Source organism: Petromyzon marinus, chromosome 57 (genome assembly GCF_048934315.1).
Source record: "Petromyzon marinus isolate PM22_M1 ecotype Great Lakes invasive population chromosome 57, UKy_Petmar_22M1.pri1.0, whole genome shotgun sequence".
Lineage (NCBI taxonomy): Eukaryota > Metazoa > Chordata > Hyperoartia > Petromyzontiformes > Petromyzontidae > Petromyzon > Petromyzon marinus.
The window spans coordinates 1,847,961-1,864,542 of NC_133723.1; the positions used below are offsets into that span (position 1 = coordinate 1,847,961).

General features: G+C 50.6%; 1 protein-coding gene across 1 annotated transcript in view; it reads left to right on the forward strand.

Moving 5' to 3' along the window:
- Positions 1 to 5,323: 5,323 nt before the first annotated feature.
- The window catches only part of LOC116955041 (uncharacterized), a 58,640-nt gene continuing 47,381 nt past the window's right edge, over positions 5,324 to 16,582 (forward strand). Inside the window, exon 1 of the mRNA XM_076052592.1 lies at positions 5,324 to 5,611. Coding sequence (XP_075908707.1) covers positions 5,544 to 5,611 — 68 coding nt within the window. The 5' untranslated portion in view covers positions 5,324 to 5,543. The remainder of the gene's footprint in view (positions 5,612 to 16,582) is intronic.

The window sequence follows — 16,582 nt, forward strand, 5'->3', positions numbered from 1 at the left end:
TGGTACAGGAGACACGGGGCTAGAGAAGAGATGGAGTGATGTGGTACAGGAGGCACGGGGCTAGAGAATCGATTGAATGACGTGGTACAGGAGGCACGGGGCTAGAAAAGAGATGGAGTGACGTGGTACAGGAGGCACGGGCTAGATAAGAGATGGAGCGATGTGGTACAGGAGGCACGGGCTAGAGAAGAGATGGAGTGACGTGGTACAGGAGGCACGGGCTAGTGAAGAGATGGAGTGATGTGGTACAGGAGGCACGGGGCTAGAGAAGAGATGGAGTGATGTGGTGCAGGAGGCACGGGCTAGAGAAGAGATGGAGTGATGTGGTACAGGAGGCACGGGCTAGTGAAGAGATGGAGTGATGTGGTACAGGAGGCACGGGCTACAGAAGAGATGGAGTGATGTGGTACAGGAGGCACGGGCTAGAGAAGAGATGGAGTGATGTGGTACAGGAGGCACGGGGCTAGAGACGAGATGGAGTGATGTGGTACAGGAGGCACGGGGCTAGAGAAGAGATGGAGTGATGTGGTACAGGAGGCACGGGCTAGTGAAGAGATTGAGTGATGTGGTACAGGAGGCACGGGGCTAGAGAAGAGATGGAGTGATGTGATACAGGAGGCACGGGGCTAGAGAAGAGATCGAGTGACGTGGTACAGGAGGCATGGGGCTAGAGAAAAGATGGAGTGATGTGGTACAGGAGGCACGGTCTAGAGAAGAGATGGAGTGATGTGATACAGGAGGCACGGGGCTAGAGAAGAGATCGAGTGACGTGGTACAGGAGGCATGGGGCTAGAGAAGAGATGGAGTGATGTGGTACAGGAGGCACGGGCTAGTGAAGAGATGGAGTGATGTGGTACAGGAGGCACGGGCTAGAGAAGAGATGGAGTGATGTGGTACAGGAGGCACGGGCTAGAGAAGAGATGGAGTGACGTGGTACAGGAGGCACGGGGCTAGACAAGAGATGGAGTGACGTGGTACAGGAGGCACGGGGCTAGACAAGAGATGGAGTGATGTGGTACAGGAGGCACGGGGCTAGACAAGAGATGGAGTGACGTGGTACAGGAGGCACGGGGCTAGAGAAGAGATGGAGTGACGTGGTACAGGAGGCACGGGGCTAGAGAAGAGATGGAGTAGATGTGGTACAGGAGGCACGGGCTAGAGAAGAGATGGAGTGATATGGTACAGGAGGCACGGGCTAGAGAAGAGATGGAGTGATGTGGTACAGGAGACACGGGGCTAGAGAAGAGATGGAGTGATGTGGTACAGGTGGCACGGGCTAGAGAAGAGATGGAGTGACGTGGTACAGGAGGCACGGGCTACAAAAGAGATGGAGTGATGTGGTACAGGAGGCACGGGGCTATAGAAGAGATGGAGTGATGTGGTACAGGAGGCACGGGCTACAGAAGAGATGGAGTGATGTGGTACAGAAAGCACGGGCTAGAGAAGAGATGGAGTGATGTGGTACAGGAGGCACGGGCTAGAGAAGAGATGGAGTGATGTGGTACAGGAGGCACGGGCTAGAGAAGAGATGGAGTGATGTGGTACAGGAGGCACGGGGCTAGAGAAGAGATGGAGTGACGTGGTACAGGAGGCACGGGGCTAGAGAAGAGATGGAGTAGATGTGGTACAGGAGGCACGGGGCTAGAGAAGAGATGGAGTGATATGGTACAGGAGGCACGGGCTAGAGAAGAGATGGAGTGATGTGGTACAGGAGACACGGGGCTAGAGAAGAGATGGAGTGATGTGGTACAGGAGGCACGGGGCTAGAGAAGCGATTGAATGACGTGGTACAGGAGGCACGGGGCTAGAGAAGAGATGGAGTGACGTCGTACAAGAGGCACGGGCTAGAGAAGAGATGGAGCGATGTGGTACAGGAGGCACGGGATAGAGAAGAGATGGAGTGACGTGGTACAGGAGGCACGGGCTAGTGAAGAGATGGAGTGATGTGGTACAGGAGGCACGGGGCTAGAGAAGAGATGGAGTGATGTGGTACAGGAGGCACGGGCTAGAGAAGAGATGGAGTGATGTGGTACAGGAGGCACGGGCTAGTGAAGAGATGGAGTGATGTGGTACAGGAGGCACGGGCTAGAGAAGAGATGGAGTGATGTTTTACAGGAGGCACGGGCTAGAGAAGAGATGGAGTGATGTGATACAGGAGGCACGAGGCTAGAGAAGAGATGGAGTGATGTGGTACAGGAGGCAGGGGGCCAGAGAAGAGATAGAGTGATGTGGTACAGGTGGCACGGGCTAGAGAAGAGATGGAGTGACGTGGTACAGGAGGCACGGGCTACAGAAGAGATGGAGTGATGTGGTACAGGAGGCACGGGGCTATAGAAGAGATTGAGTGATGTGGTACAGGAGGCACGGACTACAGAAGAGATGGAGTGATGTGGTACAGGAGGCACGGGCTAGAGAAGAGATGGAGTGATGTGGTACAGGAGGCACGGGCTAGAGAAGAGATGGAGTGATGTGGTACAGGAGGCACGGGCTAGAGAAGAGATGGAGTGATGTGGTACAGGAGGCACGGGCTAGAGAAGAGATGGAGTGACGTGGTACAGGAGGCACGGGCTAGAGAAGAGATGGAGTGACGTGGTACAGGAGGCACGGGGCTAGAGAAGAGATGGAGTGATGTGGTACAGGAGGCACGGGCTAGAGAAGAGATGGAGTGACGTGGTACAGGAGGCACGGGCTAGAGAAGAGATGGAGTGACGTGGTACAGGAGGCACGGGGCTAGAGAAGAGATGGAGTGACGTGGTACAGGAGGCACGGGGCTAGAGAAGAGATGGAGTGATGTGGTACAGGAGGCACGGGGCTAGAGAAGAGATGGAGTGATGTGGTACAGGTGGCACGGAGCTAGAGAAGAGATGGAGTGACGTGGTACAGGAGGCACGGGCAGAGAAGAGATGGAGTGATGTGGTACAGGAGGACGTGGAGCTGAGTGGACTTGCCGATGACTGGTAGGTACCAGCGGTATCATGATCGGCCTCTGTGGAGGAGGCTCGTGAAGGACGCTACTGCTGCTGCTGCTACTGGGCAGTTGGAGGCAGTCGCCCTCCAACAACAGCGGAGGGCAGAGGAGCGACGCTCACAACAGCGAGTGGTGCGCCGGGTGGATAAAGGAGCAGAAAGGCAGCGTGGGTAGTCATCAAATTCGCCGACCGAATGAGCCCCACGCCTGCTAATGCCCTCTTCATCCTCCTCCTCCTCCTCATCCCTTTCGACTAAAGGGGGGGGGGGGGGGTGCGAGATCGCCACGAACGGCAGGGACCCCTCAAGCACATCCTGCGAGTGACGTTGCACCTTCAGGGCCCCGGCAGAGGATCGTGGAATTTCCACAACGGACGAAGGATCGCCACGGATGTCTGACTTTGTCCATGTCATCAACGGGCGTCGTTGAGTAGGTGGCGTTGATGTGGTGGTGACGTTGATGAGGAGGTGGCGTTGATGAGGAGGTGGCGTTGATGAGGAGGTGGCGTTGATGAGGAGGTGGCGTTGATGAGGAGGTGGCGTTGATGAGGAGGTGGCATTGTTGAGGTGGCGTTGATGTGGTGGTGACGTTGTTGAGGTGGCGTTGATGAGGAGGTGGCGTTGATGAGGAGGTGAGCCTTCAACATTGAGGTCTATGGGTGTCTGGTGAGGGTGGGAGTCTGGTGGGAGTGGGAGTCTGTGAGGATTTGGTGAGAAGTCGATGTGGGTGGAGTGACTCCTCCCTGGGGCTGGAGTCCAGTGGGGGAGTCGCACCGAGTGACACCGCCGACTCACTCCCCCTGCAGGTAGCCGCTCACTCCTCTCCCCACCACTCTCTAGAGACTCTCACCACTCTCTAGAGACTCTCACCACTCTCTAGAGACTCTCACCACTCTCTCTGTGTGTTACTCCCTAGAGAGTCTCACCACTCTCTAGAGACTCTCACCACTCTCTCTCTCTCTGTGTTACTCCCTAGAGACTCTCACCACTCTCTCTGTGTGCTACTCCCTAGAGACTCTCACCACTCTCTAGAGACTCTCACCACTCTCTCTCTGTGCTATTCTCTGGAGACTCTCACCACTCTCTCTGTGTGCTACTCTCTAGAGACTCTCACCACTCTCTCTGTGTGCTACTCTATAGATACTCTCACCACTCTCTAGAGACTCTCACCACTCTCTAGAGACTCTCACCACTCTCTAGAGACTCTCACCACTCTCTCTGTGTGCTACTCTATAGATACTCTCACCACTCTCTAGAGACACTCACCACTCTCTAGAGACTCTCACCATTCTCTAGAGACTCTCACCACTCTCTAGACACTCTCACCACTCTCTCTTTGTGTGTTACTCCCTAGAGACTCTCACCACCCTCTCTGTGTGCTACTCTCTAGAGACTCTCACCACTCTCTAGAGACTCTCACCACTCTCTAGAGACTCTCACCACTCTCTCTCTCTGTGTTACTCCCTAGAGACTCTCACCACTCTCTCTGTGTGCTACTCCCTAGAGACTCTCACCACTCTCTAGAGACTCTCACCACTCTCTCTCACTCTCTGTGTGTGTTACTCCCTAGAGACTCTCACCACTCTCTGTGTGCTACTCCCTAGAGACTCTCACCACTCTCTAGAGACTCTCACCACTCTCTAGAGACTCTCACCACTCTCTCTCTCTGTGTTACTCCCTAGAGACTCTCACCACTCTCTAGAGCCTCTCACCACTCTCTCTCTCTGTGTGTTACTCCCTAGAGACTCTCACCACTCTCTGTGTGCTACTCCCTAGAGACTCTCACCACTCTCTGTGTGTGTGCTACTCTCTAGAGACTCTCACCACTCTCTCTCTGTGTGTTACTCCCTAAAGACTCTCACCACTCTCTAGAGACTCTCACCACTCTCTAGAGACTCTCACCACTCTCTAGAGACTCTCACCCCTCTCTCTCTGTGTGTTACTCCCTAGAGACTCTCACCACTCTCTCTGTGTGCTACTCCCTAGAGACTCTCGCCACTCTCTCTGTGTGTGCTACTCTCTAGAGACTCTCGCCACTCTCTCTCTGTGTGTTACTCCCTAGAGACTCTCACCACTCTCTAGAGACTCTCACCACTCTCTCTGTGTGCTACTCTCTAGAGACTCTCACCACTCTCTCTCTGTGTTACTCCCTAGAGACTCTCACCACTCTCTCTCTCTCTGGGCTACTCTCTAGAGACGCTCACCACTCTCTAGAGAGTCTCACCACTCTCTAGAGACTCTCACCACTCTCTCTCTCTCTGTGCTACTCCCTAGAGACTCCCACCACTCTCTCTGTGTGCTACTCCCTAGAGACTCTCGCCACTCTCTAGAGACTCTCACCACTCTCTCTGTGTGCTACTCTATAGAGACTCTCACCACTCTCTAGAGACTATCACCACTCTCTCTGTGTGCTACTCTATAGAGACTCTCACCACTCTCTCTCTGGGCTACCATTCTCTACACTCTACAGGGACTCTCTACAGACCCACCCCCTTAGAGGACTCTGGCGCACACTCCCCCACTCTCAGCCGGTGCCACCCCTCAGCCGGTGCCACTGTGGTTGTCACGTGGGCTACATGTCGTCGGACGAAGAGGCGGGAGAGGCGACGGGGAAGAAATCTCCCCATGGCTACCCCCTGCTCAGGTGAGGGGAGAGTGCTCCTGCTCCTGCTGCTGCTGCCCCTGCTGCTGCTGCCCCTGCTGCTGCTGCTGCTCCTGCTGCTGCCCCTGCTGCTGCTGCTGCCCCTGCTGCTGCCTCTGCTGCCCCTGCTGCTGCCTCTGCTGCCCCTGCTGCTGCTGCTGCCCCTGCTGCTCCTGCTGCTCCTGCTGCTGCTGCCCCTGCTGCTGCCCCTGCTGCTGCCCCTGCTGCTGCTGCCCCTGCTGCTGCTGCTCCTGCTGCTCCTGCTGCCCCTGTTGCTCCTGCTCCTGCTGCTCCTGCTCCTGCTGCTCCTGCTGCACAAACCCAGTTGTCCTGGGCACACGTCTCTTTGCCAGCATCACCAGGCATCGCCGATTAAAGACTCCCCATGAACTTCAATGTTAAAGACTCCCCGTAGACTTCAATGCTAAAGACTCCCTTAGACTTCAATGTTAAAGACTCCCATAGACTTCAATGTTAAAGACTCCCCGTAGACTTCAATGTTAAAGACTCCCCATAGACTTCAATGTTAAAGACTCCCCGTAGACTTCAATGTTAAAGACTCCCTTAGACTTCAATGTTAAAGACTCCCATAGACTTCAATGTTAAAGACTCCCTTAGACTTCAATGTTAAAGACTCCCCATAGACTTCAATGTTAAAGGCTCCCTTATACTTTAATGTTAAAGGCTCTCTTAGACTTCAATGTTAAAGGCTCCCATAGACTTCAATGTTAAAGACTCCCCATAGACTTCAATGTTAAAGACTCCCTTAGACTTCAATGTTAAAGACTCCCATAGACTTCAATGTTAAAGACTCCCTTAGACTTCAATGTTAAAGACTCCCCGTAGACTTCAATGTTAAAGACTCCCATAGACTTTAATGTTATAGACTTCAATGTTAAAGACTCCCTTAGACTTCAATGTTAAAGACTCCCTTAGACTTCAATGTTAAAGACTCCCATAGACTTTAATGTTAAAGACTCCCCGTAGACTTCAATGTTAAAGACTCTCATAGACTTCAATGTTAAAGACTCCCCGTAGACTTCAATGTTAAAGACTCTTCTTTGGTTCTTTCGGTAAAATCACGTAGAATGAGAATAAAATAATAAATTGCTAAAATAAAATAACACAATAATATTCTCACGACGTTTCGGCCACAACACAAGCGGCCTTCATCAGGTGAAGGGGCGAGACTGTCTGGTAGGACAGCGCTGGAGTGTTAAAGACTCCCCGTAGAATTTTGATTTAAAGCTTTCGTGACTGCAGTAATTCATATTCTTAGCTCTTTCGGTAAAGTCACGTTGAAGGGAAACAATAAAATAATAAAATATATATAAAACAATAAAAATTCTTACGACGTTTCGACCATAACACAAACGGTCGTCATCAGGTGTGTCGGTCCGCATTAATTTATTTATTTTAAAACGGTTTATTTATTTAAAACCGTCAGCGCCACGCGCAGCAATTTGGCAGTTTATGTAGAAGGACTAGTCCATCTATGTTCTGAAAAGAGGAGGGGGGAGATGAAAAATTAATGTATGCTGTCTGAAAGCCACTGTAAGCGTGTACAATCAATTAAGACCTGAAATGGTTTATCAAATCTTTCCAATGATTGCTAAGCCAGAATCCATCTTCTCGGTTGAAAATGTCTCTGTGCTTGTATATGTGGATAACCTCATAAACGAATCTCTCATGGTAGCCAGATGGCTTACAAAGAACCTCTGTCTTGGAAAAGTCAATGTCATGTGAGCCTACTGAATTATAACAATGATCTGCCACGGCCGAGGTGTTGGTCCTACCGTGTTTAAGGTCTGCTTTGTGTTCATGAATGCGGTCCGAGACATGGCGTTTGGTTTCTCCAATGTAGCTACTACCACAGAGGCGACTTAGTTTGTAGACACCAGGGTACTGTATGTCCGGAATCACATCTTTTACAGACGGAACCAGATCACGGATTTTATGTAATGTGTTGAAACGGACCTGGATCTTGTGTTTATTCAAGATTTTGGAGATCTTTTTCGTGATCCTCGCAATGTAGGGTAAAGTGATGGTTTTGAAAGGCTCCTCAAGAGGGTCCTTCTTCATGGTTTGAGTGATAGCTTTGCGGATTGTATAGTCGGAGTAACCTTAAGAGCTTGGTGTACGTGCTTGAGTTCACTGCCTATGTGTTCCTGGTCGGATATGCATTGGGCTCTATGGTACAGAGTCTTGATGAGAGAATTCTTCTGTGATGGATGGTGGTGGGAATCCGGTTTCAGATAAGCATCCGTATGGGTAGCTTTCCTGTAGACAGAGTGGCTCATTGAACCATCAGGTCTCTTTTTTATTAGGACATCCAAAAAAGGTAGCTTGCCATCTTTTTCGACTTCCGTGGTAAATCTGATGGCTGGGTGTATGGAATTGATGTGGTCGAGGAATTGGTCTAGAGCAGGCCGGCCATGTGGCCAGATGTCAAAAGTGTCATCCACGTACCTCTTCCATGTTAAAGACTCCCCGTAGACTTCAATGTTAAATACTCCCATAGACTTCAATTTTAAAGACTCCCCGTAGACTTCAATGTTAAAGACTCCCATAGACTTCAATGTTAAAGACTCCCCATAGACTTCAATGTTAAAGGCTTCCATAGACTTCAATGTTAAAGGTTCCCATAGACTTCAATGTTAAAGGCTCCCATAGACTTCAATGTTAAAGGCTCCCATAGACTTCAATGTTAAAGGCTCCCATAGACTTAAATGTTAAAGGCTCCCTTAGACTTCAATTTTAAAGGCTCCCTTAGACTTCAATATTAAAGGCTCCAATAGACTTTAATGTTAACGGCTCCCTTAGACTTCAATGTTAAAGGCTTCCTTAGACTTCAATGTTAAAGGCTCCCATAGACTTCAATGTTAAAGGCTCCCTTAGACTTCAATATTAAAGGCTCCCTTAGACTTCAATATTAAAGGCTCCCATAGACTTCAATGTTAAAGGCTCCCTTAGACTTCAATGTTAAAGGCTCCCTTAGACTTCAATGTTAAAGGCTCCCATAGACTTCAATGTTAAAGGCTCCCATAGACTTCAATGTTAAAGGCTCCCTTAGACTTCAATGTTAAAGGCTCCATTAGACTTCAATGTTAAAGGCTCCCTTAGACTTCAATGTTAAAGGCTCCCATAGACTTCAATGTTAAAGGCTCCCATAGACTTCAATGTTAAAGGCTCCCTTATACTTCAATGTTAAAGGCTCCCATAGACTTCAATGTTAAAGGCTCCCTTAGACTTCAATGTTAAAGGCTCCATTAGACTTCAATGTTAAAGGCTCCCTTAGACTTCAATGTTAAAGGCTCCCATAGACTTCAATGTTAAAGGCTCCCATAGACTTCAATGTTAAAGGCTCCCTTATACTTCAATGTTAAAGGCTCCCATAGACTTCAATGTTAAAGGCTCCCATAGACTTCAATGTTAAAGGCTCCCTTAGACTTCAATGTTAAAGGCTCCCATAGACTTCAATGTTAAAGGCTCCCATAGACTTCAATGTTAAAGGCTCCCATAGACTTCAATGTTAAAGGCTCCCATAGACTTCAATGTTAAAGGCTCCAATAGACTTCAATGTTAAAGGCTCCCATAGACTTCAATGTTAAAGGCTCCCATAGACTTCAATGTTAAAGGCTCCCTTAGACTTCAATGTTAAAGGCTCCCTTAGTCTTCAATGTTAAAGGCTCCCATAGACTTCAATGTTAAAGGCTCCCATAGACTTCAATGTTAAAGGCTCCCATAGACTTCAATGTTAAAGGCTCCCATAGACTTCAATGTTAAAGGCTCCCATAGACTTCAATGTTAAAGGCTCCCATAGACTTCAATGTTAAAGGCTCCCATAGACTTCAATGTTAAAGGCTCCCATAGACTTCAATGTTAAAGGCTCCCATAGACTTCAATGTTAAAGGCTCCCATAGACTTCAATGTTAAAGGCTCCCATAGACTTCAATGTTAAAGGCTCCCATAGACTTCAATGTTAAAGGCTCCCATAGACTTCAATGTTAAAGGCTCCCATAGACTTCAATGTTAAAGGCGACAAACGACCTCAGGGCGTGACGACCCTGCATTACGCAAGTCCCAGGCACAGCTGGCCCGGCTGCCAGTACCTGGTAAGGGCCCCCCCCAGGGCTACGCGTTTTTCTCACTGCCTTGTGAGTGTCTCGAGAGAGTCAATGGCTAAGGGAGTAAACCCCGACAGAAACTCAGGAGTGGGGCCCCTCAGGCGGTTTTGTGACGCACTGCGGCACATTCCCGGCAGCCCCTGCAGCCAAACTGGTACCAAACGTCGCGCTACGCACTCCTTTGGACCTCACCAGCAAGACCGAGGGGAGGATCCTGACGCATGGGCGACCCAGGATTTCCAGAATAATCTGCCCGGGCTTTGCGCCAACAAGAGGTGCAAGAATGGGGAGAGGACACTCCTCCTCGGCCACATAATCGTGGCCAAGAAACACGGATGGCAGCAGTCACGGGTTATAAGCCCATTTTAGATTGGCGTAAAAAATGGGCGTCACAGGTTGCCATCATCGGTGGGAGGGGTCATTGCACCCCAATGGATAGTTACCGCCACCCGCCTCAAGCTGGGCAGCCCGCAGCCAATAAGGAGCTTTCCCGCCACGGCGCACCTGCTCCAGATGGTGCTTGGAGCTTATGGTTCATCACCAGACAAGCTGCAACATCTGCACCAGACAAAAGTTAAACAAAAGAAATGAAGGTACCAGCCTTTAACTTTGCAAGCTGGAATGTACGAACAATGTGTCCTGGCCTCTCTGAAGATCTATTGCAGATTGAGAACGTCCGCAAGACTGCAGTTATCGACAGGGAGCTGGCGAGACTCCATGTTGATATTGCAGCGCTGCAGGAGACCCGGCTTGCTGGCAGTGGCTCACTATGAGAGAGTGACTACACTTTCTACTGGCAAGGAAAACAGCAGAACGAACCAAGGCAACACGGTGTTGGGTTCGCCGTCAAAAACACACTCCTTGGCATGATAGATCCACCGACCGCAGGCTCCGAGCGGATTCTGCTCATGAGACTGCTCACTGCTTCTGGCCATGTAAACATCCTGAGTGTCTACACCCCAACACTCTACTCACCTCAGGAGATTCATGACCAGTTCCATGAGGAGCTTCACAATATTATTCTCAAAATCCCCAGCTCTGAACACGTGTTTCTGTTGGGAGACTTCAATGCAATGGTTGGGACTCACCACGCTGCATGGCCCGCTTGCCTTGGCCATCATGGCATCGGAAAAATGAATGCCAGCGGCCAAAGACTACTGGAGCTCTGCTCATACCACAATCTCTGTATAACAAACTCATTCTTTCTCACGCAACCTTTTCCATAAAATGTCACTGAGACATCCAAGGTCTCTCAATTGGCCCCAACTGGACCTTGTCATCACCCGACGAGCCCTCCTCAAGTCGGTGCTCATCACACACAGCCACCGCAGTGCAATCTGTGACACCGATCACTCGGCGGTATCAGAGCAAGGTCAGACTGCGCCCCAAAAAGATACACCGCCTCAAACAAAGCGCTACCCAAACATCGACTCTGCCAAGACCTCCCTCCCAGAGCTCACTCAATCATTCCAACACAGCCTTGAGCAGCCCCTACACGACACACCAGATGGAAGCGTGGAGACAAAGTGGGCGTACATCAGAGACGCCATCTTCAATGCAGCCATCAATACCTTCGGCAAGCAGACAAGGCAGAACATGGACTGGATTGTGGAACACCTGACTGTATTGGAACCCATCCTCCAAGGCAAGCGCATGGCGCTCCTGAAGTAAAAGCAAGCCCCAAGTACAGGATCATTAAGGGCTCTGAAGCCTGCCCCAAGTGCAGCTCAAACGACCGCCAAGAACTACTGGCTGAACCTCAGCAGTAGGATCCAACTCGCCTCTGGCACTGGTAATATCCGTGCCATGTATGAAGGCATCAAGACAGCCTTTGGTCAAAACATCAGGAGGACTGCCCCCCTGAAATCCAGCAAAGGGGCCACCATCACTGATAAACAGGAAAAAATGGCCAGGTGGGTAGAACACTACTCAGAGCTCTACTCACGAGACAATGGCGTGTCAGAAGCTGCCCTTGCTGATGTAAAGCCCTTACCAACGATACACGAACTGGACAATGTTCCAACCTTGAAGGAAATTGACAACGCCATCAACTCGGGAGCCAGCAGCAAGTCCCTGGGACAGGAGGGCATCACATTTGAGATACTGAAATGTGCGAAACCCACCATCCTCACAAAACTCCACGAACTTCTCTGCCAGTGCTGGGAAGAATTAGCAGTGCCTCGAGACACGAGAGACTCCAACAACATCACCCTATACAAGAACAAGGGTGACCGTGGGGACGTCAATAACTACCACACCATCTCCCCGCTGAGCATCGTGGGGAAAACCTTTGCCCATGTGGTCCTCAGCAGGTTGCGGATACTAGCTGAGAGGACTCATCCTGAGGCACAGAGTGGCTTCAGAGCAGGAAGGTCCACCATCGACACGTCTTCTCCTTGCGCCAGCTACAGGAGAAATGTCGCGAACAGAGAATGCCCCTGTTTATTGCATTCATTGATCTAGCAAAGGCCTTTTACCTCGTCAGCAGGGGAGGCCTCTTAAAACTCTTGAAAGTGATCGGCTGCCCACTGAAGCTGCTGGCAGTCATCTCCACTTTCCATGACAACATGAAAGGAACAATACAGCACAGTGGCACCACTTCAGAGGCATTTCCCATACTCGGCGGTGTAAAGCAGGCGGGGTGCGTGCTTGCCCCAACACTATTTGGCATCTTTTTCTCACTTATGCTCACCTATGCCTGTGGGACGGCAGAAGAGGAAGTCTTTCTCCATACAAGATCTGATGGCAAACTCTTCATCCTTGGCCGCCTCAGATCCAAAACCAAAGTCCGCAAAGTCTTCAACAGAGAACTCCTAGTCGCTGATGATGCTGCGTTGACAGCTCACACAGAACAAGGTCTGTAAGACACTCATCGACCACCTTGCCAATGCCTGCAACAACTTTGGCCTGACAATCAGTCTGAAAGAGACCAATGTCATGGGCCAGGACGTCAGAGACTCCCCTTCCATAAACATTGGCAGTTACACCCTGGAAGCTGTTCAGGACTTCACCTACTTGGGTTCTACCATCACCTACAATTTGTCCCTTGTCACAGAGATTGACAAGCGCATTAGGAAGACGTCTACAGCTATGTTCAAGTTGACCATAAGAGTGTGGGAGAACAAATCCCTAACTCTCAACACCAAAGTACAAGTGTATCAGGCCATTGCCTTTAGCGCCCTCCTCTATGGGTCTGAGTCCTTGACAACATACGCCCATCAGCAACATCGACTAAACACATTCCACCTTCTCTGTCTCAGGTGCATCATCTGTATCAGATGGCAAGATCACATTCCCCAACACCTCAGTCCTCAACTTGGCCAACATTCCCAGCACGTGCTCTCTACTCAGTCATAGGCGCCTGAGATGGCTTGGACACGTGCGCCGCATGCAGGATGGCAGAATACCCAAGGATGTCTTGTACGGCGAGCTGGCATCAGGCACACGAGCCACTAGTCGCCCGGTTCTGCGCTTCAAAGATGTCTGCAAACGGGACACGAAGAGCTGCGACATCAACCCAGGTGACTGGGAGAAAACTGCCGGCGACCGACTCGGCTGGCAGCAGGCTGTGAAGACAGGCCTCGGGAGAGGCGAGGATAAAAGACGCACCGCTTGGCAGACCAAGAGGGAGCGACGTAAAGAAAAAGCAACAAACACCTCTGGAGCTGCCACCGCATTCACTTGCAACTTCTGCGCCAGTTGTTCTAGGCGCTGCAAACCCCACAGCTGACCTCGTAAGGCACAAAAGAATTGCCTCTCGAGACACACAGGCCTATTGAGTGAGACTTCAATGTTAAAGGCTCCCTTAGACTTCAATGTTAAAGGCTCCCATAGACTTCAATGTTAAAGGCTCCCATAGACTTCAATGTTACAGGCTCCCATAGACTTCAATGTCAAAGGCTCCGATAAACTTCAATGTTAAAGGCTCCCATAGACTTCAATGTTAAAGGCTCCCATAGACTTCAATGTTAAAGGCTCCAATAGACTTCAATGTTAAAGGCTCCCATAGACTTCAATGTTAAAGGCTCCCTTAGACTTCAATGTTAAAGGCTCCCATATACTTCAATGTTAAAGGCTCCCATAGACTTCAATGTTAAAGGCTCCCATAGACTTCACTGTTAATGGCTCCCATAGACTTCAATGTTAAAGGCTCCCATAGACTTCAATGTTAAAGGCTCCAATAGACTTCAATGTCAATGGCTTCAATAGACTTCAATGTTAATGGCTCCAATAGACTTCAATGTTAAAGGCTCCCATAGACTTCAATGTTAAAGTCTCCCATAGACTTCAATGTTAAAGTCTCTAATAGACTTCAATGTTAAAGGCTCCCATAAACTTCAATGTTAAAGGCTCCCATAGACTTCAATGTTAAAGGCTCCCATAAACTTCAATGTTAAAGGCTCCCATAGACTTCAATGTTAAAGGCTCCAATAGACTTCAATGTTAATGGCTCCAATAGACTTCAATGTTAATGGCTCCAATAGACTTCAATGTTAAAGGCTCCCATAGACTTCAATGTTAAAGGCTCCCTTAGACTTCAATGTTAAAGGCTCCCTTAGACTTCAATGTTAAAGACTCCCCGTAGACTTCAATGTTAAAGACTCCCCGTAGACTTCAATGTTAAAGGTTCCCTTAGACTTTGTGTATAAGGCTTCCATAGAAGTCAATGTTAATGGCTCTCATAGACTTCAATGTAAAAAGCTCTCTTTGACTTCAATGTTAAAGTCTCCCATAGACTTCAATGTTAAAGTCTCCAATAGACTTCAATGTTAAAGGCTCCCATAGACTTCAATGTTAAAGGCTCCCATAGACTTCAATGTTAAAGGCTCCCATAGACTTCATCTCCATGGTGGACGTCCTCTGGGAGTTGCGTTCCTCCCCTGCTAGCACGAGTTGAAGGTTTCTCTCTCACGTTCCATAATCGCTGGAACGTGTGTTCTCTCCCTGGCCCCCCGCTCTGTTTGCTATGAAGAAGGGCCATCACCTGAAACGTTGCCTATTATATATTTTTAAAAAAATCATTTTTAACGTGTTCAGTTTTCGGCTCGATGTACTTTGGGTGTGCGCGTGACACAGATTTAACAGATTTTGCATTTAAGTTTGTTGACCTCGAGTGGCTGCGTTGGTTCCGCGCGTGACCGTTTGCGAAGTCAACGAGAACAGCAGCGAGTCTCGTGGGCGGGAGCGAGTGACCCGGTGCACCACCGCAGTTTTATTTACTTGGCGAATGCAAAGTCCCCAAGCCACGCGGTTTGCATCCGGCACTGCCGTGCTGAGGGCGAGCAAGACCTCCGCTGAGCTTGCCGATGGGGATGCGGTGCACTGTCTGCTCTACCCGGAGGGCGCACATCGAGGCTGCCACTAGTTGTGTCCCCAGCGGTAACGGTCGGCGAGACCGTTGGGCCGGGACCCACCGCAATGGCCGAAGCGAAAGCGGAATGTCAGCGCGGCGAGGAGGCAAGCAGAAATCGGCGTCAAGAGAAGCGCGTTGCAGGGCGCGTCGAATGCGGCTCGCAACAAACGAAAAGCGTGGGCTCGGCGTGAAATTCGCCGACACCGGCTGGGACGCACGCTGCGGTTACGAGAGCCGGGTTGAGTGAATCTCTGCGAAATGCCATTGCAGGCGAACGACGCCGGCATGGCAAACTTGACCCCTCCCCCCACCCACCTCTCCATCTCGGCAGAGGTCACGACACAAAACCCGAGTAGTGGGCTGCGTGCCGTCTCTGCTCCACGGGCAGAATGCAAATTGCGCCACCACCTCTGTGGTCGTCGTCTTTCTTTCCTTCGCCTGGCTGCTGGTGGTAGATGCAGAGCCGACAATTGCAATGTCGCATTTAGGCGACGGTCAAGACACAGATTCTAACCGCCGTCAGGAGCGGTAGCGGGGTATCGTCATCGCTGCGATGTCTCCTTCTCCGTTGCTTGTGGATCGGGGTCGTAACACGTTGTGTACGGGCTGTTCTGGATGGCCCGCAGTCACACCACTATTTGGAGAGTTTTTTAACTTTCAATTTGTGAATCAGGTAGCCGCGTCTGCCACGGTTTGTGCGGACGCGGTTTTAGGGGGGACCATTTGTAGTCTCCAAACGTTGTGAACATTTTCTGTCCGGCTCTTTTCTCTTTGATGTACCATGAAAACGGCCTGTGGCGCAAAACTCTGGTGGTCATCCTCACCGCAGCATCCTCACCGCCGCATCCTCACCGCAACAACCTCACCGCAGCATCCTCACCACAGCATCCTCACCGCAACATGCTCACCGCAGCATCCTCACCGCAACATCCTCACCACAGCATCCTCACCGCAACATCCTCACCGCAACATCCTCACCGCAACATCCTCACCACAACATCCTCACCGCAACATCCTCACCGCAACATCCTCACCGCAGCATCCTCACCGCAACATCCTCACCGCAACATCCTCACCGCAACATCCTCACCGCAGCATCCTCACCGCAGCATCCTCACCGCAGCATCCTCACCGCAACATCCTCACCGCAGCATCCTCACCGCGGCATCCTCACCGCAACATCCTCACCACAACATCCTCACCGCGGCATCCTCACTGCAGCATCCTCACCGCAGCATCCTCACTGCAACATCCTCACCGCAGCATCCTCACCGCAGCATCCTCACCGCAACATCCTCACCACAGCATCCTCACCGCAGCATCCTCACCGCGGCATCCTCACTGCAACATCCTCACCGCAACATCCTCACCGCGGCATCCTCACCGCAGCATCCTCACCGCAGCATCCTCACCGCGGCATCCTCACCGCAGCATCCTCACCACGACATCCTCACCGCAGCATCCTCACCGCAACATCCTCACCACAGCATCCTC